Source organism: Macaca thibetana, chromosome 6, assembly GCF_024542745.1.
Source record: "Macaca thibetana thibetana isolate TM-01 chromosome 6, ASM2454274v1, whole genome shotgun sequence".
Taxonomy (NCBI): Eukaryota; Metazoa; Chordata; class Mammalia; order Primates; family Cercopithecidae; genus Macaca; species Macaca thibetana.
The window spans coordinates 46,737,280-46,763,337 of NC_065583.1; the positions used below are offsets into that span (position 1 = coordinate 46,737,280).

At 44.6% G+C, this 26,058-nt stretch overlaps 2 protein-coding genes across 3 annotated transcripts in view; one reads left to right on the forward strand and one right to left on the reverse strand.

Moving 5' to 3' along the window:
- PCBD2 (pterin-4 alpha-carbinolamine dehydratase 2) overlaps window positions 1-24,949 on the reverse strand; it is a 50,289-nt gene extending 25,340 nt beyond the window's left edge. Inside the window, exons 1-2 of one of the 2 annotated variants that reach the window (XM_050792905.1) lie at window positions 24,609-24,943; window positions 19,593-19,724 (exon numbers count right to left, since the gene is read on the reverse strand). In XM_050792905.1, coding sequence (XP_050648862.1) covers window positions 19,593-19,724; window positions 24,609-24,692 — 216 coding nt within the window. In that variant the 5' untranslated portion in view covers window positions 24,693-24,943. Of the gene's footprint in view, window positions 1-19,592; window positions 19,725-24,132; window positions 24,406-24,608 lie in introns of those variants that run through there. The other variant, XM_050792906.1, reaches the window with a different exon arrangement.
- The window catches only part of SAR1B (secretion associated Ras related GTPase 1B), a 1,003,791-nt gene that overhangs the window by 669,226 nt on the left and 308,507 nt on the right, over window positions 1-26,058 (forward strand). The gene's annotated exons all lie outside the window — the stretch shown is intronic.

Below are 26,058 nucleotides of genomic sequence, written 5' to 3' on the forward strand. Positions count from 1 at the left end.
CCTTCAGTGTCTCTGCTGCTGTTCCTTAGTGAGAAAATGACTTCTAAAAGGAAGGCAAGGAGGCATGAGAGGCAGGTCTACTGAAGCAGGACTGGTTTCACTTCTGGCACCAAAGTCGATGGCAACAGTGACGGATCCGGAGACATGCCTTATGATAAATACCAAAAGGCAGCGACATCGTAGGCATGGAGGCTACAGGCACTGCAGACCAAGAAGCAGAGCTTCAAACGCCACACTCACAAGGCTAAAACGTTTCCTCGTGTGAGAAACAGAACCACCACCAACAATTTTTGGAAATAATATTTGAGTCTTGGCTCCCAACTGGATAATTTTGTTCTGCACCAAAAGCAGCTTCATTCAAATTCCCAAAGTCTTCAAGCAGCTTCAGACTAATTTCAAGACACAGTTTCCTTCCAAACCCAATGAAATGAAAGGCAGAAACCAACAAAAGAAAAAAAAAATTAAATAACATGTATAAGATGGTTTGCCATTTTATGAAAAACAAATGAAGAATTATGCTCACATCACACTGATAAACTGAGAGTCTGCCAGTGGTTCTCAGGGCAGATGTAACATTTTAACAAATGTGATTGTTTGTGAACGAAATAATTCTGATCAAAAACTTAATTGCAGCCAAAGTGGGCCCTGGGCTGTGTCACCATAATCCATTCTGACAGGAAGCAGTGAGTGGAGATTCCTACTGTGAACGGAGCACATGTGAAAGGTCAGCTTTGGCCTGGAACTTCAAAACCGTTAACGTGTAAAACAGTGTGCATTAGAGCCCGGAACAGCTAACCACTGGATTAGCGGATGTCCGCTGTGTGAGTCTGATGTGCTTTTGGCAGGTAATGGTTAATTGGTAAATAGGCAATGTATTGTAACTTTCTTCTTTGCCTCTTCCCAACATTTACCAGCAGAACCTATTCTTAATTTTAGTCCTAAAACACTGTAATATTAGATTTATAACTTGGTCTCAGAATACCAAAGTAACTGATTTCTCAAATAAAATTCATCTTTTTTAGTAAGGAAAAAGTTGCATGTATTTTAAAAAGAAATATCTGTAGATAGAAGAAATGAAAAAAAATATTTTCATGTAAAATGGATATCTGTTCAAGCAATAGTAACCATCTTATTATAATAGCCAAAATTTGCTAAATAAGGATTTCATTAGAAGAAATAAATGTTTATGTATTATAATCTGAAATCTGAAAAAGCAAATACACAATACTGTTTTACATAGCTTAAAACAAAATTCTAAATAAAAATAAAGTCAATACCACAGTTTTCATTTTTCAACATGGAATGTTAATTATGAAAGAACCAAGCTAAACATTGCCTTTTAAGTCAATGCATGCAGAAGTACTTTATACCTATTTAGTGCTATAAAATTGGCTCATTTGGTTTTAAATTACAGGCATTTTTCCTATACCTAAGGTATTAATGAGTGACAAAAGCCGGCACGGTGCACTTCAATGATCATTTTAGGATTTAACTCATCTCTGAATTGAAGAGAGAAATAATGCTTCTCCCTGAAAATAAGCAGGTCTTCTCTTCTCAAAATCAACCTTCTAAGGTTCTGTCTTTGGCCATTGGACAGATGCAGCTCCTGGGCCCTTTTAGGCTAAATTCAGGATCTTAAAGGTAGCTATGTGGCAAGCAGCCTTATCACCAGCACTTCATGAATCCCGTCCCCTTCAGAACATCAACTGATACCTTTAGAAACAAAATCATACTGCAATGGATGACCTGAAGAGAAAAAGGATCATGGTCAGCAAAACAAGTTATCAGTTTCTTACGTTTCTACTTTCCACGCAGGATCTGAAACTTTTAACGTTTGGAAATCCCAGAATCTTCCCAACAGTCTGCCCCTGAAAGCATGTGATATACATCTGCTGCCCTGTACCCAGCACCTTCCTGGGCTCTGGCCCTGGTCACAGCTCCTGTCCCTCAAGGAGCATACAGTGCAGCTGGGGAGGATAGAAAGGTCAACCATGGAGAGCTGTTAAGGAGTGAAGGAGCAGAGGGAAAGCAATCCAGAAGTCTGTGTGAGAGGCCGGGGCTGGGCACAGCCACCTCCTTCTCACTCTTCCTCTCCACGGATGTCCAAGGGGAATCTGCACAGCAAGTCAGGGTCACAAACAGGGCACCCAAGTTACCCACGGTGCTCAACTGATTCTAGGTACACAAAAAAGATGCCAAAATTCGCCAAGAAATATTTTACAAGGTTCCAAATCAGTTATTAATGGTATTTTCTTATACTGTTAAGTGACTAATTATACTTGGTAACACATTAAATTATAATTTTAGCCTCACTTCTAATCATCTTTTCTGTATCACCACAACATTTTCAGCATAATAATTCTTGGCTGCCATTCCACTTCCTTAGTGAGACCCAGGCCAAAGCAGCTTATAACTTCCCTCCAGAAAGATCAACAGAGCAGAAAGAACCTCCACACTGAGTTCCAGCTTAAAGCGGGCATTTGCACTCAGGGCTATGCATGCTGCCCTAGCCTCAGCACCAACACCTAACATGACAACTGTCTCATTCAGGAGCAAGACGACTGCCAAGCCAATCGCACCTCTTAATGAGGAAACAGACTTTGCTTATTTCTTAACTGGTTTATATTTTTTAACATGTTTTAAAACACAAAATTTCCAGAAAGTTGAACTTAATACTTTAATTCCATTCTGGACTGCTAGCTAAATTTTACAAATACAAAGAAATATGTTACCAGTTTCTTTTTAAGGGCCCATGTCAAATGAGAGGACACCAAAGAAATTCATCATTCAATTCTTATTTGCAGGAGCAGATTCTCTGTAACTTGTAAATGATTTTGATTTACAGTAAATCATTATTGTATTCATAAATGCTGGAAAGTTGGTGAACAACATGATATAATGACACCCCAAAATAATTTTATAACTGCAGGTGTGCAAATCGTAACATGTGGGAGATGACTCAAAGGATAATGGGGAATAAAGGAGTTTAGGAAGGTCACATAAAGGAGGGAAAGGGATGAGGGCATGTACCCCAATTTTCTGAGATGTCTTCAAACCCAAACCACTCGTGTTTAGGCAGATGCAGTGGTGCAGTCAGGCACGGGCAGCAGAGGCAACAGTTACATTTAAACCCGCAAAAGCAAAATGCTTCATAATTTACAACAACCCAATCAGATTGCTCATTCTTTTGAGGTTAAATGCTACTGACATAAGCTACACCTGAATCCAATCAGTGCAGAAACATTGAGAAGATTCACACGAAAGGACTAAATTTGTCACAAATGGGTTGGTTTCCGATCTTAATGTAGCCAAGTTGCTTTACTCTGACCTCCATTGAACAAATCAACTTAATGGGCACTAGGAGTGCTATAAAACTTAACAATGGAGTGATTTTTAACTTTTAAAATATAGTTATGAAGCAAAATGTTGGATAGCTTCTACAATACTGGAAATCAAATTAAATCTAGATGTTTTTTAACAGTCTTGACAGATATAATCCTAGTTACCATGTAAATTTATGGTAAGCTGCTGTGATATTAGCCACAGGTGCTACTTTTAATATATGAGCCGCATCTGGCTGGGAATAGAATTTCTCAGAGGACTGAAAATGACCTCACTATCAGACAATGGAAGGGAAAAAAACAAGACCACTGTGGCATATAAAAAGCTGAAGATGTGGTCCACAACTAAATATTTCACATAAAATTCATTTTAACTCTGCAGTTGTAGGTTAAAGGATATTATGCTTTCAATATTTAAGAGGCGTAGATGTATTTCAACCAAAAAGCCAAAAGATTAAGAATGCAAGACAGTTATGAATACCCTGGCTACAAATATAATACTAGTTTTCCAATCTTTGATCAATGTCGGAAAAAATGATGCACTAAGACTTGAAAAGAGAATTATTTCATGGTTCCCAAGCACACGACCTGATTAGACACTACTGAGCGTACCAAACCATGATGTAACAATTACTGATCTCTAAGCAGCAGCCACTCTCCAGCGCCTGCCCAACCTCACTGGTTGTGTTGTAAAAGTTCTTTGGGGTCATTCATCAGGTCCAAGAAAACATTTTCACCAAGTGAAATTTTTTTTTAAAAATCATTATAAGTAATTAATTCCCATTCTGAGTTTGAGAACCAGCAACATCACCCAGAGACAAATACAAAGGGAAAGTACATGTCTTTTAACTCATCCAATTCAAAAATAAAAACACAAATACATATAAAACATGGAATTGTTTGCTTTCAAGAAACCCTTCCTGAACCACTTGAAAGCCATCATTTGCCACAGAACTAGCAAGTGTGGAAATGTGATAGAGGATTTACAAAGATTTAATTTCCTATGAAATAACTCTTCCTGAATTAAACAAGCCTTCTTTATCTGAAAAAACTCTCTAAAAGAGAAACATTTCTGTGAAAATATTTCCTACACCATTGCACTAAGCTGTGAGAATGGTGGCTACAAAGCCCTATAACATAACATTTTCCTTCTGGCTGTCTCAAGTAACTTGAAGGGCTTGATTTTTTTAGCTTCAGTGGATCAATTCTATCTAGGTGATGATTTCTATTTACTTTTTTAACAGGTGAGTGGATCTATGCCTGATCTCAATGGGCATAGAGATCCTGAGTATCTTTAGCAAGAACCACCTGGTACAGCTCCCTGACACTTTTGTGTCCAACTGACAGCATTAATACGGAGCATTTAGAAAAGGTGGACTCACAAAGCCTCTTCCGTGAGGACGATTACTGTAGAAAGGGATGGGCTAAACTAAATATGGCTTTTTTGTTCAATGGAATAATTTATATATCTCCCACCATTCAAAATCATGTGGTAAGCCAGCCGCAGTGGCTCATGCCTACAGTTCCAGAACTTTGGGAGGCTGAGGTGGGTGAACTGCTTAAGCCCAGGAGTTCAAGACCAGCTTGGGCAACATGGCGAAACCCAGTCTCTGCAAAAAATACAAAAATTAGCCAGCTGGAACATGCCTGTAGTCCCAGCTACTCAGGAGGCTGAGGTAGGAGGATCATCTGAAACCAGAAGATAGAGGCTGCAGTGAGCTGAGATGGCGCTACTGCACTCCAGCCTAGGTGACACAGTGAGATCCTATCACAAAAAAGAAAACAAAAAATCATGAGGTAAAATATTTTACTGATGTGAAAATATTCACTATACATGAAATGAAAAAAGCAACTGACCAAAAAGTATCTATAATATGATCCCAAATATATATACATACATAAACATTCACACAAATACACATTCACAGGTACTGTTTTTAAGTGAGTAGAAAGATTACAGTTATATTTTTCTTCTTTATACTTTTCTGTTTTTCCAAATTATAAAACATATTATGTAATCATAAAAAATTTTATTTACCAGTCAAACATGCCACTCAAATGTTAACAGGAGGGTATCATTCCTATTAGAATGAGAGGCCTGGTGGATCTCTGTGGAGTATGAGTAACCTATAAATGCTAAACTCTTCTATTCAAAGCTTGCAGTTTTAAACACATAGAAAAATGGAAGAGACTCACCCACAAGCTTACATAACAGAATCATACTTTAAGAAACTCTGAATTGGCCAGGTGTGGTGACTCTCACCTGTAATCACAGCACTTTGGGAGGCCAAGATGGGAGGATCACTTGAGGCCAGGAATTCAAGACCAGCCTGGGCAACACAGTGAGATCCCATCTCTGCAAAAAAAAAAGTAAAATTAAAAAATTAGCCAGGGCTGGGCATGGCTTATGCCTATAATCCCAGCACTTTGGGAGGCCAAGGCAGGGGGATCACTTGAGGTCAAGAGTTCGAGACCAGCCTGGACAACATGGTGAAACCCCGTCTCTACTAAAAATACAAAAATTAGCTGGGCGTGGTGGCACATGACTATAATCCCAGCTACTTGAGAAGCTGATGCAGGCGAATCGCTTGAACCCAGGAGGCGGAGGTTGCAGTGAGCTGAGATCACACTACTGCACTCCAGCCTGGATGACAGAGCAAGATTCCACCTCAAAACAATAAAATAAAATAGCCAGACAATGTGGCATGCACCTATAGTCCCAGCTACTTAGGAGGCAGAAATAGGAGGATAGCTTGAGCCCAGTAATTTGAGGCTACAGTGAGCGATGATGATGTCACTGCACTCCAACCTAAGCAACAGAGACCTCCTCTCTTAAAAAACAATAAAAAGAAACAAAAAAAATTTTTTTTAAAGAAACTCAGAATTAAAATGGCCCTCTCTTCTTTACATCTGTATCCACAGCTATATGGTTAGTGGCTTCAATATTTATCTTCTCTATGCAGAGTTCCAATTCTCCAAATAGTTTTCAGCTGCTCTCTGCAGACCTAACTGGAAGTGACTTTCCCCTCTAGGCAGAAGCTCACCTCCAATCTGTAATAGACTTAGAACGGATCACTGATCAATCCAGTATTATAAACTAATGCTTTCAGGGTAGGGCATAGGGAACCATGTATCAATTTACAAGTCAAATTCCTTTCAGTAGCTGGCAATCTTTTTCTTCAAAACATGAAAATAACATATAGCCTCCTTTAAGCACTCCAAAATAAACATTTCTTCCTAAACAGAAGAAACAGACTCAATTCTGAATAGCAGAGTTGCCCATTCAAAGCTCCAAGACATTCCTAAACAAAAGTGCAATCCACATCCTTTGTTATTCCACAATCCTTCAAAACACAGACTTGTGTTAAGAAAAGAGGGGGTCACCTTAGGGTGGGATATCTGGCCTTGGAATGATGGTCCCACTGCCCACTTCCTCTGTAAGTTTGAGCAAGCTCTTTAACTTCCCTGACTTTTCCACCATTAGCAAAATGGGGATACGAACACCTAACTTTAGAAGGCTGCTGGGAAGCTTCAATGAAACAACCTATGTTATTTCATAGGTCACCTAACAGTGAGCTACTACACCCAATAAACACTCAAACACTCATTAGTTCATAAAATACTTTGTAACCCTCTAATCTGTCACAAAGAAAACTGATTTGGCTGCATTTCAGATAAATGATGCAATATTAAGAGTTACCTGTGTACAGAATGACCTTAAAGCAACATTTTTATATCCAAATTTCTAAAATTAATTCCTCAAAAATACTGCCAATATATTTTAGCTTTTCTTTATAGCACACCACCAAGATTTTTAAAAAAAGCAAAAGAAGGCCGGGCGCGGGTGGCCAAAGTGCTGGGAGGCCAAGGCGGGCATATCACGAGGTCAGGAGATCGAGACCATCCTGGCTAACGTGGTGAAATCCCGTCTCTACTAAAAATACAAAAAAATTAGCCAGGCACGGTGGCGGATGCCTGTAGTCCCAGCTACTCAGGAGGCTAAGGCAGGAGAATGGCGTGAACCTGGGAGGTGGAGGTTACAGTGAGCCGAGATCATGCCACTGCACTCCAGCCTAGGCGACAGAACGAGACTCTGTCTCAAAAAAAAAAAAAAGAAAAAGAAAAATCAGCCAAGAATGCTGAACCAGTGGTCACAGAAAAGGAAAAGAAAAGAAAGAATTTGAGATTAAAGAATTGTCTTGAAACAGAAATGAATGTCTAATGGATAGCCAGCGAACAGGCCTGTGGCAGCCTCCCAGTGTGGTATTTGGTCGAGTCTTAGAAGAATCTGCCACGGGTCCTCAGGACATCAATATTCTCAACCGATTGTGGCTGCTGCGGTTGTGGGTGGCTGAAACTGTGGTGCTAAAATACTGAATGCCAGTCTTAGTCTCTCATGATTGGAGGCAATTGACTAGAGACACCATGAGCAGCCCATTTTCTTCTCTGATGTCTCAATACTGCATGCAGAACAAAGGCACAATCAATGCTGCAGTTCTCGGAAGCGCCCTGTGGCACTACAGAGCATTCTCTCTCATCTCTCAGACACGGCAACTTAGTAGCCAGATAAGCTGGTCACCATTAGGAATCATCGATGTCTAAGAGTGAGGAGATGAGTGAGAGGAAAAGTCCCCAGTGAGAGAGGGTTGTATGTATCCTGTAGGGAACAAAAGATGAAACGCTATGTTCTCCTGGGGCTAAGTACATTGACTAGGATCACCCATGGTGAACCAAATCAGGGGCCCTCATGCATTCAAAATACAACTAGGTAACCTTGGGCCAGGTACTATGGGAGATGTACACAGGTACAACCCAAGTCTCTGTCCTCAAGGTGCTTACACCTTAGCTGGAGAGAGACATAGGTAAACAGTTACACGACCCTGTTCATAATCTAAGTTGCATTCAGTCTCGTCCTAACTTTGCCACTAGTTTGTTGTCACCCTGGGCAAACCACATTACCCCTGGGCTTCAGTTGCCCCATCCTTTCTGGCTCTAACATTGATAGGCCCTATATCAAAGCTCTAAGATGTTTAATTAATATCAAAACAAGGTTGGCCTGGGAACAATGGCTCATGCCTATAATCCCAATATTTTGGGAAGTTGGGGTGAGAGGATTGTTGAGGTCAGGAGTGCAAGACCAACTTAGGCAACATAGTGAGACCTTGTCTCTACAAAAAATGTTTTAAAAATTAGCCAGGCATGGTGGCATGTGCCTGTAGTCCAATCTACTTGGGAGGCTGAGGCAGGAGGATCACTTGAGCCCAGGAGTCGGAGGCTGCAGTGAGCTACAATCACACCACTGTACTCAAGCCTGGATGACAGAGGAAGACTCCATCTCTAAAAACAATTTTTTTAATTTAAAAAATAAGCCTGAAAGAACACCATAAACAAGTATAAGATAACTCTAGGAGTGAATTCTGAATAGAAAGAAAGACAACAGACTAATGTCTGAGACTATCAGATCTGTATAAAGCATATGAGCTCCACCTCCTCTCCAGGCTGGCCTGTGCCCCACCCACCGAAACCATCTTTGCTATGGTCACTGATGTCCTCCATGCTGTCCTCTGGTACTCATCTTTCTTGGTGTCTCAGCAGAATTGATACTTCCCTCCTTTTGAAACACCATATTCTTTTGGATTCTGTGACATGACACTGACCTGATTTTCTTCCTTTTTTTTTTTTTTTTTTTTTTTGAGACAAGGTCTCGCTCTATCACCCAGGTTGCAGTGCAGTGGCACAATCACAGCTCACTGCAGCCTCAAACTCCTGGCCTCAAGTAATTCTCCTGCCTTGGCCTCCCAAAATGCTGGGATTACAGGCATGACCCAGCAGCCTTTTTCCATTTCTCTAACAAATCTTTCTTGTCTTTGCCAGCTCCTCTTCTTCTAACTCACCCCTAAATGGACCAAGTCCTGAGCCATCCTCTCTTCTCCCACTATAATTTCTTCTTGAGTCACCTCATCTATTACCTTGGCTTTTTTCCATACATACCTATGATTCTCCAGTTATCTCCAACCCAGACCTTACCTCTGGCTTTCTAATTCAGACATAAATTTTCTGGAAGTTGACATTTGGAAGTCTCACAGCACTCCCATGTAACAGTGTCCAAACCAGTAATCTTGATCCCTGCATCCCAAACCCATTCCTCTCCCACACTTCCCCAGCTCAGTAAATATCACTTCCAGCCACCTATTTCCTCCAGGCCCGAAATCTGGGAGTCATTCTTTTTTTTTTTTTTTTTTTTTTTTGAGACGGAGTCTTGCTCTGTCGCCCAGGCTGGAGTGCAGTGACGCGATCTCGGCTCACTGCAAGCTCTGCCTCCCAGGTTCATGCCATTCTCCTGCCTCAGCCTCCAAAGTAGCTGAGACTACAGGCACCCGCCACCACACCCAGCTAACTTTTTTGTATTTTTAGTAGAGACGGGGTTTCACCACGTTAGCCAGGATGGTCTCGATATCCCGATCTCGTGATCCGCCTGTCTTGGCCTCCCAAAGTGCTGGGATTACAGGCTTGAGCCACTGCACCCAGCCTAGGAGTCATTCTTAATACCCTTCACTCTTCTTCCTTACCATCCATTACCACTCCTAGTCAGAGAAACGTGAGTATTCTCTTTATATCTGCATTTTCTATAAGAATTATGTGTGCTACCACTGGTTTCTGCTCATGTAAACTCCTAAAGCTCCAGGCTCTATACTTCTCCACCTCTCCTCTGTCACTGTCCCAGTTCACAATCTCATGCTATGTCCACCCCAGTGATGATCTCTCACCTGGAAAGATGTGACAGCCTCCTTACTACTCTCCTTGATTTAACTTCTTTCCCCTCTACTCTATCCTCTGATTGGTCTTTTCAATTGCATCAGCTTATTCCTTCCCTGACCATGATCCTCAAAGAGAATTAGGTCTTCCCATTATTCTCTCTCACAGCAGCCCTTTCTGATGCAGAGGCAGTATCTGAGCCACTAACAGTATGGATTGCCTGGAATCCAATCCTGACTCCACACTTACTAGCTGTGAGACCTTGGGCAAGTCGCTTAGTCTAAGTCTCAGTTTCCTCCTCTGTAAAATTTGGAAAATCTATTTCATAGGGTTCTGTGAAGATTAAATGAGTGAATACATGTAAAGTCCTTCCCACAGTGCCATGGCCCCTAGTTTAAGTGTTCACTAACCATTTGCTGTTAATATTTTCCTTGCTGGCACTCAGCATAACTTGTAATTATATATTCACTTTTTTCTTTGTTTACATTCTCCCTCCCCCACTACACTGTATACTCTGTGAGGATGGGGACAGTACCGGCTTTGTTAACTGCTATACCTCAGTGTCTGGCACAGTGTCTAGCCTACAGTAAGTGTTCAATAACTCCTTATTGTTAAGTGCATAAAAATCAAGAAAAACTTTCTAGAAATAGGTGGGATGTGAACAGAAGGGGCAGGATAGGGTGAGATGGAGCATGGAAAGGAGAAAAACAGTTTGAATAAAGGAAGAAAAGAACTGAACTGAGGAGCTGGGTGTGGTGGCTCACACCTGTAATCCCAGCTACACAGGAGACTGAGGCAGGGGGACTGCTTGAGCCCACGAGTTCCAGGCTGCAGTGAGATATGATCATGCCACTGTACTCCAACCTGGGTGACAGAACAAGACCCCATCTCTAAAAACAAAACAAAACAAAAACAAAAAAAACACTGAACTGAGATGGAAAGCGTCTTGGTTCCAATTCCAGCATGGCCACTAATTTTTGTGGCCTTGAGCCTTGTTTTCCCCACTTCTTCAGTTAAAGGGATGACTAGGTGACCTCTCATGTACATTACAGTTCTAATCTCTGAGGAAAGAGGCTTCTTGCAAAGTAATTCGAGGTAGGCTTAGGGCTGGGCTGTGGGCAGCTTTGAAAACCTCTGAGAAGATGAAGCATGCCCTATAAAATATAATCGGAAGGCAGTGAGATTATCTGAGCAGAGACCAACTTGCTCATGACAAAGTGGCACGCAGGCCAGTGGGAGCAAGGAGAGCCTAAATGTAACATGTGGCCAGGGAGCTCCTACCAGAACTCTAGAGGGAAGGCAGCTGTATCCAGGCCAGCAGCAGTCCTGTGAAAGGCACTACAGGACGACTGACCAGTTCTTGGTAACACATCACCAGGATAATTGTTCCATTTCAGGTCTAGGTGCTTTAGAGGACGGTGGTGCAGCTCCTGAGAGGAACAAGCCATTTGAAGGACAGTTAGAGAGACAAGAGTTTGCTTTCAGACACCCTAAACTGGTGGGAAAGCTACCCCAGGAGAGTACACCACAGGAACCCCGGCACCGTACTCTGTAGCCCAGCTCACTGAACCCATCTTAGGACCCTCATTTCCTAGCACACTGCAGACAAGGTACGTCCTCTTACTCCCTGTCCTTGACCTATGCCACCTGCTAACGCCTCCCTTAGTGCCTTCCCTTACAACCACATATCGGACTTTCAAGAACCAACTCGAAACCCCCCTTCTGCAGGCAGCAGCCACCCTGGAGTGCACCTCCTGGGGCTCATTAGCACAGCACTTCACATTTTAGTACCTGACTAACATGGTGAGATGAAAAAATCAGTCACCTTGTGCAATTCAGATGTGCCACCTCCCCAACAAAACTAGGAGATCTTCTGGACAGAAATGAAACCAAGTCCTTCTGTTGCATCTTCCTCCTTCCGCACCTTGGATCCAGAGCGGCACTTGCCCCTCAGTGGATGCAAGCCCAACAGCTCCGCTGGGTTCACTAATCCTGACAGAACCACACCATGTGACTCCTGGCCCAGCCAGCCTGGGGCTGCTCCACACACCTGGTGCATGTCCACAGACAGGGCTGCGATGGCAAGAACAGAGCACTTGAAGTCAGTTTGATGTATGATATAGCAAAAAGCCTCAGCAGCTGGGCTCACGCCTGTAATCCCAGCACTTTGGGAGGCCAAGGCAGGCGGATCACTTGAGCTTAGGAGTTCAAGTCCAGCCTGGCCAACATGGTGAAATGCCATCTCTACTAAAAATAAAAAAAATTAGCCAGGCTTGGTGGCGGGTGCCTGTAATCCCAGCTACTTGAGAGGCTGAGGCGGGAGAATCGCTTGAACCTGGGAGGTGGAGGTTACAGTGAGCCAAGATCACACCATTGCACTCCAGCCTAAGTGACAGAGTGAGACTCCATCTCAAAAAAAAAAAAAAAAAAAAAAAAAAAAAGCCTGCATCCTGCCCTGTTGGCAGAGAGCACATGAGCAAACAGAGTCAACAGCAGCATTTGCTGTTTTGATAGGATTGATTTTAATGATACAATTAAATGACCTTTGATTGCTCAACAGTGATACCTGGGCTACTCCCAAACAAGTACAGCTTTGTTTGTTTCAGCTGGCGAATATTCCCTTCCTCTGGGAAGTATGGTAAAACCCATTTAAGGGAGAAAACTAATCCAGCAAGTAGTCCTTGGAAAACAAGATCTCGCCTAAAACAACAAAAACAAAAAAACAACCTTTCTATGTCACAGTAGGATCTAAAAATGTTGCTGTGGGAACCAGAGATGTGAGTCTGGCATCTGGTGACTGTGACATGACCCAGTATGACCACAAGTAATTCCATGATCTCAATCTGGTTTAGTGTCCTTCTGCGAAATTCAGTAAATGAGTCAGAATGCCCCACTCCAACCGAGATCAAAAGCGCAATATAATAGTAATTCTCTGCAACACAGGGGAGAGAATATTACTGCTTTGTTTTGTTTAAAAGGATGTAAGAGAAAGAGCACAACACAGAGAGCTCAAAGCCAGGAAGAAGAACCTCAGCCACCTGTCCACACTGCTGGACCAAATCCCTCCTGAGGGCAGAATGCAACTGGCCGCTACCCAGCCACAGGAATGTGACTGCAGCACTGTTTCTGCTAAGAACATAGTGGCTGTTCAGCTGCTACAGCTGCTCCATCAGGCACCCAATATTTGTATTCTGACACATCTAAATGCAAGTTCTGTGTCACGGCCCTAACGCACCACAACTATTGACAAAACTCCTGCTGTGCAAACCCAAAAGCTGTTGAAAATGGCAGTACTGAAGCAGTGGGCAGGCATACCAAAGAAAAACAGAAACAGAACAGAAAAGAGCAAGACCAAAATACTTTCAAGTTATTATTTAAGGTCTCCTTTCAATTATTTTCTGCAATTATTGAGCCAGCAGTCTATTGTTATTAATTCATAGTCAACCTATTTAAGCGGTACCAGCAATGCAGGCAAATGCCTCAGTAATTTCCTAAGTTTTGAGTGTGATTTTCTTGTCAGCTAAATTTAAAGCAACCCATTTGTGACCACTTTATACCAAGTTAATCTCATCTAAAGTGCTTCACAAACCCTAACAGCTACACTAAGGTTTTATACTAATGAAAGCAATTTACATAAATGAAATTTATGTCACTGCATTTCATGACAAATTTTTTATTTTATAATAATTATGGTATTTATATGATAACATCTGTTGATATTCACAGTCTAAACCTGGCACAGATTTAAACCCACAACATTTTCCATGCATCATGTACATTATCTGTGAAAAGCAATAAAAAAAGGCAATGAATGCATTAATCATACCAATATCATCTGCAAAGCATAAATCTGAAATACCTTTCACGTCAGCTCAAACTGCTTTTTTATTTTTTACACACCTGATTTTACTCCATCTGTAAAAGGGCAAGACAAAGACTGTTGAGGAAATCATACTTCTTGGCTGCTTGACTTTTTCAAAATACTCAGGCTAAGTTCTGTAAACAGAAGATTTACTACACGACTAAGAGAAAATGATGCAGTTAAAAGTCCATTTTTATTAAAGGATGCTGTAAGGACCATGGTGTTTTCACAGTGCAGTGTGGTGTCATATTTGCATTGTTGACACCTGTTTTACATTCCTCATCTATCTATTGCACGCGTTTTTACAAATACACACCAGGTCTAGACCTATTGTACAACACAAGCAGCAGCAACAAAGCTCCAAATGATAACATTTCAGGCTCTTATTCCCCTACCCTGGTGGACGCCAACATTGACATTCTAGCCACCTCCTGGGAGCATCAACATGGTCCTGCTCAGGAAGAACTCCAAAGGGAACACCAACATGAACACTACACAGATATTTTTACTAGCGTCTCACATTTTAGGTAAAGTTTGCTAAAATATGAGTGTCTCTATTCTATTCCAATGAAAATTATGAACACTTTCTCAGGTTTCTAGTCTGCTGTGGTTACAAAGCCAATCATGGGCACATGTTAAATGCAAGCTAGTGTGTGTGATAGCCATACGAGTTTTCACTTTACCTGGTGCCAGACACACAAATATTAGATTATACTTTAAAATCAAAACGACATTTTATTTTATTTTTTGAGATGGAGTACTCAGTCGCCCAGGATGGAGTGCAGTGCCGTGATCTCTGCTCACAGCAACCTCCGCCTCCCAGGCTCAAGCCATTCTCCTGCCTCAGCCTCCCAAGTAGCTGGGATTACAGGCACCTTCCACCACACCCAGCTAATTTTTGTATTTTTAGTAGACAAGGGGTTTCGCCATTTTGGCCAGGCTGGTCTTGAACTCCTGACCTCAGGTGACCCACCTGCCTCGGCCTCCCAAAGTGCTGGGATTATAGGTGTGAGCCACTGTGCCCAGCACAAAATGACATTTTCTAATCCATATGACGCCCAGGCCACAGGCATCCTCTTTGGGAGTACTTCCCTACCCTCCACAGGTAAAATATCCTCTTTCAAGAGTGCACAGATGCATTACTCACTCATAACTTTGATGTGCACAACAAAGAACAATCAAACCCAAACTAATTCATTCACAATGAGAGCTATCGAGACCTCCACCAATATCCTGTGGAGGATTGTTATGACTTTCATCAGCAGTTGTCTTTCTTCTGGTATCATCAAGCCTTTGACTTCACTAAGTGTTTCAAAATGTTCAACATAAGCCTATTATCAAATTCCTCAATAAAACATTTTTATAAAGTAAGGCAGCAACAGTAACTTTGAACTGCTCTATGCGGGAATCTCTGTGGGCACAGGAAAAGAAACATTTTACAAACCCCAAAGTCACATATGGTGCTACTGCTGCTAGGATGTGCCGAGTACCACCAACCCAGCCTGTGCGCCCAAAGCACTCCTCCTCCCTCCCGCTGAAGCTCCAGAAAGCTTCAGTGGCAGCAGCACAGCAACCAAAAGGTGAGGGTGTCGAACAAGATACAGAACCAATAAAGCTTGGACCTTGCCCTGAATATCAACCAGCTCATCTGATTCCATCCAATACGACTGAATGCCCTGCTGGGCAGGCCCACCAAAGAAAGCAGAGACAGGGCCCAGGAGCGCCTCTGCAGAGAACCACAGCTGATTCTCATAAAGCTTGGTCCCTTCCTCCTGAATCACCATTGGAAACTCCTCATGTCCTACACACAAAATTTATCATTCACCCAGGTGCCCAGTCACTGCCACTTACCTAGTCCTGATCCTGAGCTTATTTCCAGGCTGAACAAGGGTGGCCCCAGGTATTCAGGAGTGAAAGAACAGGGACAGCCTTCTGCAGGGCAGAAAGGGGGTGTTGCTGCCTGGCCTGGCTGGGCTCCCGCCCTGGAGGGCTCCACCTGCTGGCACCTGTAGTAGTTATTTCCTAGGTTCCAAAGCCTCACCTTCTGCACCTACTTTTAAGCTTAAAATTTCCTCAGATTTTGTAAGCTTCCAGTTCATCTCATACATGTCAATGCATAACAAAATCTGTCTTTATGGGACACTTACACCCACATTTCTACCTTACATTTTGTTCTTTCAACACAGACATCCTGCAGTTACCAAACACCTAAGTTTATATGTCACTTGCAGACCTCTCCCACCTTCTGTCTACAGGAACAACAAAAAAAGCAAAGTTCCTTTACAAATGCCAACCCCACCCTGTCTGGGTCCAAGCACTCCTAGTGTGGAAACTCCCTGCCTCGAGTCCCACCACTGTCATGCTCTTGTCTGCTTACGGAGTCACTGTCTGTCACCAACATACTGCCCATTCACCCATGATGCACTGTGGAGCCCGTGTACCACCATCGAGGGTAGAAACAGGAGGCTAACAGCAACTGATGCCTATGGCTACTTCATCCACCTATGCTAGGAGAAGCATATATTCTTCAGGGTACTCATCACTAGCTGAAATTATATTTCCTATTCATCTGTTTATTGTCTATCTTCCCAGTGGGATGGGAACTGTATGAGCTTAAGAGTAGTACCTAGCACACAGAAAATGCTTAATAAATCTTTGTTGAATTAATAAATATTTTATGATAAAATTAAAATTTTTTTTAAAATGTAATCACGTGTATAACTGGCATGCTCTGGCATACTTGGCAAACAAACATCCATGGAGAAAGACCAGAAGGGAACAAAGAAAAATGAAAGTAGTTGCGATTGGAAATTTTTTTTATTTACGCCATCCTATTTTAATGTTATGCTGTTGTTACAATAAAAAACAATAGCTTTTCTGTCCTAGATGAAAGATGAATGATGACCTGTCAGTGCCAGAGGGTCACTACTCACTAGTTGTGAGCAAGAGAAAAGCAGCTCCTGATACCTGGGCGCTGGCCTGGTACTATCAACCAGTCCTTGGTCCTCTCCTTTCGAACATCAACACCAACATCAGACAAGGCCACTCTGTGACCATGATGGATGAAGGCAAAAACAAGACCACTCTGCAATATCCGAACACAGACAAAACATGAACACTGTCCAAGCCACAAAATACCAAACATCCTCCTCTCCCAGCTAACAAGTGACTATTGCTTCTTCTTCAATTTCAGCTTTGGCACCACTTTAATCTACTCTCCCTATAGATACAATTTATTAAAACATTAAATGACAGAATTACCCATTTCCTGACAGCATCTAATCCAGGGCAAAGTCCCCAAATCACTACACAAGCCCAAACCCTATACTGGCTCACCCCATGGTGCCCTTCGGTGTGCATTCTCCCTCACTGCAATAAGCAATAAGCTCAACTTGTTTGACTGTAGCTGTGTTCCTAGTTGTGTTTCGCTGGAGGGCACTCACAACTGTCAGGACACCGGTACCACTACAGGCCATGGTACACGCAGAAGTCATAGGAGCCTGGCTGGAAAACTGACCCCTGGATAAAATCTCAGTGTTGGTTCTCTGAATACATTCCCTGACATCAGCTGATTTTCTGGTCATTTGCCTCTTTTTCCTAAAAGTTGGGTGAATGGGAAAAAAAAGTCTACTTAATTAAATGCCCCAGTGAATAATGTTACAATCAATCCAGTATGCTTCCCTACCATTGCTGAAAGTCACCCTGAGCGCAAGGTCAGAATGGTGCTGGAGGACTGAATCATGGGCAGGGCTTGAGGCAACACCACTCAAGTACTTTAAGCCACATGTTCAAGCCCAATAAATTAGGCCAGGTTTAAAGAAGTCAAGCTGTACACATGTAAGAATTTTAATAAGCTTGGAAAATGCTACCTAGAGCTTATGCACAAGCTTACTGTACCAATGGGATTCGCTGCCACCAGCCACAGCGTGCTAAGCTCCTGACAAGAGCTGTCGAGCACGTGGGGCAGCAGGGACAGGGAGTCTGCTTGGTCCAGGTTTCCTTAGGAGTTGGAGACTCACAGCAGAGGCTGGCAGCCAGATGGATAGAGAACAGAATCGGGCATGCAGCTCAGTGGAGCCAACGGCATTTACTAGCAAAACATGCCGAAGGTTTCTTTGGTGTGAATCTGGTCCTCACACACCCTTCGAGAAACTAGCAAACACTGTAATCAATGTCTGCATTTATCAAATGCCTGTTTGTACCCAGAACTGTGTTAGGTACAATACAGAGTTATTTAAGCAAACATGGTCTCTGACTTCTAGATGCCGACACCCAATATAAATAAAAACAATTAATCTGTCCAAAGGATTACCAAGCTAACTGAACAAACAAAATAGTCAAAAGCGTTTACCTTATATAAATGCAGTGGTGTAGTAACTGAAGGTTAAGTCACGGGAGATGACTCTCTAAACAGGGTGGGTCCCTAATGGAACAGTTACCTTGTGAAAGCTGACTTTCCAAGAGGGAGGGCAGGTTTTAAGAAAAGGTTCAGGATCTGGCTACTGGGCTGGAGGATAATAAGCCAATCAGGGAAAAGGGTGCAGCCTGGGAGATGACTGAGAGATAGAAATTTAACTGCAGGAAGAAAGAAAAATTACCAACGGCCCAGAAAAAGTAGGGGAAAATAAGTCAAGCAGGTACATCTTCCTCAACCAGTTTTATTCATGCCCCTTTCGGATAAGTATAAAAAGTTTAGCTGGGTGCGATGGCTCATGCCTATAATCCCAGCACTTTGGGAGGCTGAGGCGGGCGGATCACGAGATCAGCAGATCGAGACCATCCTGGCTAACACAGTAAAATCCTGTTTCTACTAAAAATACAATAAATTAGCCAGGTGTGGTGGTGGGCACCTATAGTCCCAGCTACTCAGGAGGCTGAGGCAGGAGAATGGCATGAACCCAGGAGGTGGAGCTTGCAGTGAGCCGAGATCGCGCCACTGCACTCCAGCCTGGGCGACAGAGCGAGACTCCATCTCAAAAAAAAAAAAAAAAAAAGAAAAAAAAAAAAGCTTAGGCTGGGCACAGTGGCTCACACCTGTATTCCCAGCACATTGGGAAGCCAAGGCAGGAGGATCGCTTGAAGCCAGGAATTTGAGACCAGTCTGGGCAACATAGCCAGACCCTGTGTCTCCAAGCAATACAAAAATTAGCTGGGCATGGCACATGCCTGTAGTCCCAGCTACTTGGGAGGCTGAAGTGGGAGGATCACCTGAGCCCAGGAGGTCGAGGCAGCAATAAGCCACAATTATACCACTGCACTCCAGCCTGGGCAACAGAGCAAGACCCTGTCTCAAAAAATAATAGTCAATAATAAAAAGCTGACACTCTCTTTTAATGTTATTTGAAATTTCAAAAGAAACTACATATCCTAACCAACACCAAATCAAAGCAATAGTGGTTTCAGAATTTGTATTCCAAATAACACAAACCACCCTCTTCCCCCAGACCTAAACATCACCCAGGTGGGTGGTAGCAAGTGTCAACAAGGATGTCACTCTATCACTGAATTCTTAAAGAAGGGAAGAGTTGAATCCTGGATTTGCATGGGACCAGACAACTGGCAGAATCAGAAAGAGTTACAGCCTACGGTGACCAAAATAGACCACAGCCCTAGCAAGAATTTGTAACAATTACCTGATTAAAACTGTGGAAGGAGAATTCTTTGTAGATGGCATCTCTCTCACTTAATTCCGACCATCCTGCTGCTTTAAGGTCAAGTATAGCGTGGTTCCTCTCCTCTGCAGTCAACCTGTGAGTACCTGACGACTATGAAGAGAACACATTTCATATCTGAAAATGTAGACGTTTACTCAAACTCAAACTTATGGCTCCTTACCTTAAGCAGAGAAGTAGAAAAGTCTGAAAGGCAACAAATTCTAACCGTCTTTCATTCCTTTGTTCTCACAAGAGAGACCAAAGCAAGGCTAGCTCTGTGCAAAATAAGCTGCCTCCATGGTATGTAACCTCTGGCCCACTTACTGCTGCCTCAACCTTCACAATTCAGCTTCTCTGGTTGGTTGGCTTGTTGGTTGGTCAGTTGGTTGGTTGTTTTGAGACAGGGTCTCGCTCTATCGCCCAGGCTGGAGCATAGTGGTGCAATCACGGCTCACTGCAACCTCCGCCTCCTGGACTCAAGTGATCCTCCCACTTCAACCTCCCCAGTAGCTGGGACTACAGGTGCACACCACCACACCCAACTAATTTTTTGTATTTTTGGTAGAGACGGTTTTTCACCATGTTGCTCAGGCTGACCTTGAATTCCTGAGCTCAAGCGATCCACCAGCCTGGACCTCCCAAAGTGCTGGAATTACAGGCATAAGTGACCGTGCCCAGCCCTTCTGTGGCTTATTACAGATACAACAAAGATCGACTATTACCACTGGCCATCTTGGACACTGCAGAATTCCAGGACTTGTGGCAAGTCTATTGGCAGGACCAGAATTAGAATTCAAGGCTCCAAACTCCTGGTCTATTGCTCTTCGGACGGCCCTACATCACCTCAGTAGTCTTCACTACTCTGTTGTATCTGTAATAAGCCAGAGAAGCTGAACTGTGATGTCTGAGGCAGCAGTAAGGGGGCCAGAGGGAACATACCATAGAGGCAGTTTATTTTGTACAGAGCTAGCCTTGTTTTGGTCTTTTGAGAACAAAGAAATGAAAGATAGTTTTAAAATTTGGAATTACCGGCCAGGCACGGTGGCTCAAGCCTGTAATCCCAGCACTTTTGGAGGCTGAGACAGGCGGATCATGAGGTCAGGAGATCGAGACCATCCTGGCTAACACGGTGAAACTCCGTCTCTACTAAAAAATACAAAAAACTAGCCTGTAGTCCCAGCTACTCGGGAGGCTGAGGCAGGAGAATGGCGTAAACCCGGGAGGCGGAGCTTGCAGTGAGCTGAGATCTGGCCACTGCACTCCAGCCTGGGTGGCAGAGCGAGACTCCGTCTCAAAAAAAAAAAAAAAAAAAGATTTGGAATTACCATCTCCTGTCACATCTAATGAAAACCAATCCCTGGATGGGGAAAAACAAATGCACAATTACATACGATTTTATCTAACTTCTGGGGGTCCACAGATCCTCTGGACTACAGGTAAAAAGCCCTGGCCTCAGTGGGGTGACTTTATGAAGCCCTTTTCTCAGAGCACCAGTCAGACAAACTCTCTCCATAGTTTGGCCAGAGTACTGCCCGGTCCAAAGCACTTGTGTGCACTGTCTGGCCTGTTTCTACTCACCATGGGGATGACATTCACAAAGCCAGGTTCTGTTGCTTAACAGGCCCACACTTCCCATGCTATTGGATTTTTAACTAAATAACTTCAAACATCAGGGTCAGAGAGAAGAGATGGACACTGGACTAGAAGTCAGGAAAGCAGGGTTCTCACTCCAGGCAATACTTCCTGTCTTAACTACTTGCAGAGTTACTGTAGGCTCAGGTGAGAGAGACGCTGTCACCCAGAAAGATGAACATTAGTGAAGGCTCCTCATCAAAGGGCAACTGTGGGCTAAGCTGCATTCCCTGGATTCTCTGCCATTAAGCTGCAACTCACTCCTACTTCAGAAATCCTAAAATCTTTTATCACTAATATTAATTAAGAGATCAAAAAGATTTTACCTTTAGACAACTTATTCTATGAAGATGAAGAAAAAAATACTAATGAATCAGTTTTCTAGTTTTTCTTCTTTGCTAGGTCGGCTATTCTTCCCCACAACTAACAAAAGGGTGAGAGTACTTTTTTTTTTTTTTTTTTTTTTGACACCAAGTCTTGCTCTGTCGCCCAGGCTGGAGTGCCGTGGTGTGATCTCAGCTCACTGCAACCTCTGCCTCCCAGGTTCAAGCGATTCTTCTGCCTCAGCCACCTGAGTAGCTGTGATTACAGGTGTATGCCACCACACCCAGCTAATTTTTTGTATTTTTAGTAGAGACAGGGTTTCACATGTTGGCTAGGCTGGTTTCAAACTCCTGACCTCAAGGGATACGCCCACCTCAGCCTCCCAAAGTGCTGGGATTACAGGCGTGAGCCACGGTGCCCAGCAGAGAATACTTTTTAATTAAACAAAAATATGCAAAAGCTTGTTATTAAAAACCACTTACTAGATTAGTTGGGCATGGAGGCACACGCCTGTAATCCCAGCCATCCAGCCTGGGCAACAGAGTGAGATTCCATCTCAAAAAAAAAAAAAAAAAAAAACCTTTACTAGGGCCGGGCACAGTGGCTCACATCTATAATCCTGGCACTTTGGGAGGCTGAGGTGGGAGGATCATTTTAGGCCAGGAGTTGAAGACTAGCCTGGGCAACACAATGAGACCTCGTCTCTACAAAAAAAAATTTTTTTTTAATTGCTGGGGTGGTGGACCATGTCCATAGTCCCAGCTACTTGGGAGGCTTAGGTGGGAGGATCACTTAAGACCAGGTGACTGAGGCTGCAGTGAGCTATGATCACCACTGCATTCCAGCCGGGGCAACAGAGTAAGACCCTGTCTTTTAAAAAAAGGAAAAAAAAAAGAAAGAAAGAAAAGTAAGTAATAAACAAACACCATTTACTATTAAGAATCAAAAGATTCATTCATCAGTTTCTCAGTGACAGTTCTGAAAAACTTACACGTACATCTATCATAAGAAATCTACAATTCTTGGCCAGGCGTGGTGGCTCATGCCTGTAATCCCAGCACTTTGGGAGGCTGAGGCGAGCAGATCACAAGGTCAGGAGTTCGAGGCCAGCCTGGCCAAGATGGTGAAACCCCATCTCTACTAAAAATACAAAAATTAGCCAGGCATGGTGGCGCGCACCTATAGCTCCAGCTACTCCGGAGGCTGAGGCATGAGAATCACTTGAACCCAGGAGGCGGAGGTTGCAGTGCGCCAAGATTGCACCACTGCACTCCAGTCTGGGCGACAGAGCGAGACTCCGTCTCAAAAAAAAGATAGAAAGAAATCTAAAATTCTTATTAAACACTTATTTTGTCAACTCGGAGGATTTTGGAAAAGAAACAGAATTACGTGTGTCCACATTGAGCAGCTGCAAAGAAAACCATTAAACATGTAGTGGGGGCAGGCACCTGGAGTCTGTGGAACACACTCTGAGCTGTTTTCTCTGAGTGCTGGACCATCCACATCCCCACTAAGCTCAATGGTATGCACTTTATGCCCACAACAGACACCTGCCCAGCAGCAGGGACCACGCCCAGGACTGGGAAATGGAGCCACTTCATCTACATAACATCAAAGGCCCCCAAGAGGGCACATTCGCAACGGAACTCTTCGTGGTGGGCTTAATTTTTCAGGGGGTGGGGAGTAGGCTAGGATTTGAAGAGAGTAAACTAGATCTAAGGCCTTTGTTACTTTTAGCTATGGGATGCTAAACTTCGCTTTTCTGAATTCCGGGATCCTTCTGTCTGTAGTGGGAATTTTATAATATCTACCTGCCAAGATTTTTTGAAAGGCTTAGATTACAGATCTTGAATGTGAGGGTACCTAGCATTGAGCCTGGCACGTGGCAGCGCTCAAATCATGTCTGTTGATTCATTCCTTCCCAGAACACCCTAATCTTACTGGATCACTAGCACCTGGGGCAGAGTATGCCTGAAGACACGCCCAGGTGACAGTAGGCACTCAACTTGTGTTCTCCCCTTCGGGGCCAAGAAGAGGCGAAGTGCTTGTCTTCCTCCGTCTTCGAGCTATTTTAAATTTCTTCTATTAAAGAATTTCAGGCCAGACGCAGTGGCTCGCGCCTGTAATCCCAGCACTTTGGGAGGCCGAGGCAGGTGGATCACCTTAGGTCAGGAGTTCCAGACCAGCCTGGCCAACATGGTGAAAACCCCTCTCTACTAAAAATATAAAAAATTACCTGGGCATAGTGGCACGCGCCTGTAATCTCAGCTACTCGGGAGGCTGAGGGGGGACAATCGCTTGAACCCAGGAGACGGAGGTTGCAGTGAGCCGAAATCGCGCCACTGCACTCCAGGCTTGGCCATACAGCGAGACTCCGTCTCGAAAAAAACAAAACAAAACAAAACATTTCAAACTGAAATGGGCGGTTAAAATGCAACTTAAAATGAGATGGTGAGTTTAACGCATCACTTTTCCACTAGGTGGTGCTGCATGTTAAAACTTTATTAATTTCTACAGCAGGAAAACTGACGGCCCCTTGGAAGAGGAAAGAAAAGCCAGTATGTCACCAAAAAAAGACAATTTATTAATAACTCCTCCAAAATCTCTGTGGGCTCCCCTTGGAGTGAAGCGCGAACAGAGAGTCGCCATAGGGAGCCGGGCCCGCAGCGCCGTCCGTCCTCAGCACAGCGAGCGGCGGCGGCGGGCACCGAATTGTTCTGCAACTATTTTTCACATCTGCCTTTTGTAGTTGAACAAAATTCGTTCCCATTTGTTTCCGGTTGGCAAGTTCGTAGGCTTCGGCGGAGGTGTAAAGCCAAGGGGCAAGTGGCGGAGGCTGCGGACACCCCGGTCTCTGAGCGGCGCGCCGAGCAGGTGCTCAGTCCCAGGACGCGGTGACCCGACGCCCGAGCTCCAAGGGCCGGTCCACGCCCGGGCCGCCCCAGTCCCGCTGGCCCCTCAGCCGACGCCGCCGGGCCTCGCGCCGCCCCCCTGACCCCGGACCCCTGAATCCCGGTCCCGCGGGCGCTAGACACTCACCACAGCCGCGAGCCGTAGGCTCTGGCCTTGCAGCGCCGCCAACAAGCGCCGAGTCGCCCCCCGCGCCCAGAGCGCCGCCGCCATTGGCCGTCTGCCGAGGGCTGCCCTGCGCGCTGCCTGTCGGCAGCCCACGGCAGCCCCCGACCCGGCCCCGCCCACCTACCACCGCCCCAGTAGTCTCCCTGCGGAGCTGGCCTGGAGCAGGGGCTGTGTGTGGGCAGCGCCCGGCCTTCCCGCGGGCACAGGCGCAGCCCGGACCCCGAAGGCCCCCAGGATCTTCAGTGGTCGCCAGCGCTCTTGGCCGCCCCACAGCCGCAGGCCCAGCAGCCGCGCGCGGTCCCCGCCCCGTGCGGGCCCGTCGCGTCTGTGCCCCGGACGCAAGCCCGCCGGCGCGCGCTGGCCTTGCCCTCCGGTCCTCGCTGCGCTGGGAGGAATTTTGCCCCGCCTAGGGCGCCGGCCTCCTCCGCTTCGCTGGCGCGGGCGCTGGCACCGGCACCGAGCTGGGGCTCCCCGCTGGGCGGCGCTGCAGCGCAGTCCATGCGGGTGGGAAGATGTCGCAGGCCAGGGCGGGGCAGTTCAGCGGCGGATGCTCGGGGCCACGCCCTCTGTCGTTCATTCAGTACTCCCTGGGGCAGTGAACCACGGCAGATCCCGTCGTGGGCTCCTAAGTCTTGCAGCCGTGGGTTCGAACGTAGGCTCTGTTCAGTCATAGCGCAGCTGCCAAGTCCTTGAGCCAGCTGGCTCGTCTGGGTTTGCCTGGACCAAAAAGTGTGGAAACCTGGCCTGTAATCACCTTCCAAACGTGTCCGTGCCCTGTGTACCCTCAGGTTCAGCACACAGTAGGAGCTCTGCAAACAGCTGTGAACAGATTTAGGTGAATCTTTTCTTGTATCATTTTTGGGGAGGTATTCTTTTATTTATTTATTTTTGTCTTTTTTGAGATGTAATTGACATAGTATTAAGAATATTCACTTGTATCTCTCTCTTTTTTTTTTTTTTTTTTTTTTTGAGGCGGAGTCTCGCTCTGTCGCCCAGGCGCGATCTCGGCTCACTGCAACCTCTGCCTCCCGGGTTCACGCCATTCTCCTGCCTCAGCCTCCCGAGTAGCTGGGACTACAGGCACCCGCCACCATGCCCGGCTAATTTCGTTTTTGTATTTTTAGTAGAGACGGGGTCTCACCGTGTTAGCCAGGATGGCCTCCATCTGCTGACTTCGAGATCCGTCCGCCTCGGCCTTCCAAAGTGCTGGGATTACAGGCGTGAGCTATCGCGCTCGGCCTCTTTTTTTTTTTTTTTTTTTTTTTTTTTTTTTTTTTTTTTTTTTTTAACTTAATAGTTTAAGCAGGCTGGGCATGGTGGCTTGCACCTGTAATCACAGCACTTTGGGAGGACAAGGAAGGAGGATCACTTGAGGCCAGGTGTTCGAGATCTGCCTGGGCAACATGGCAAA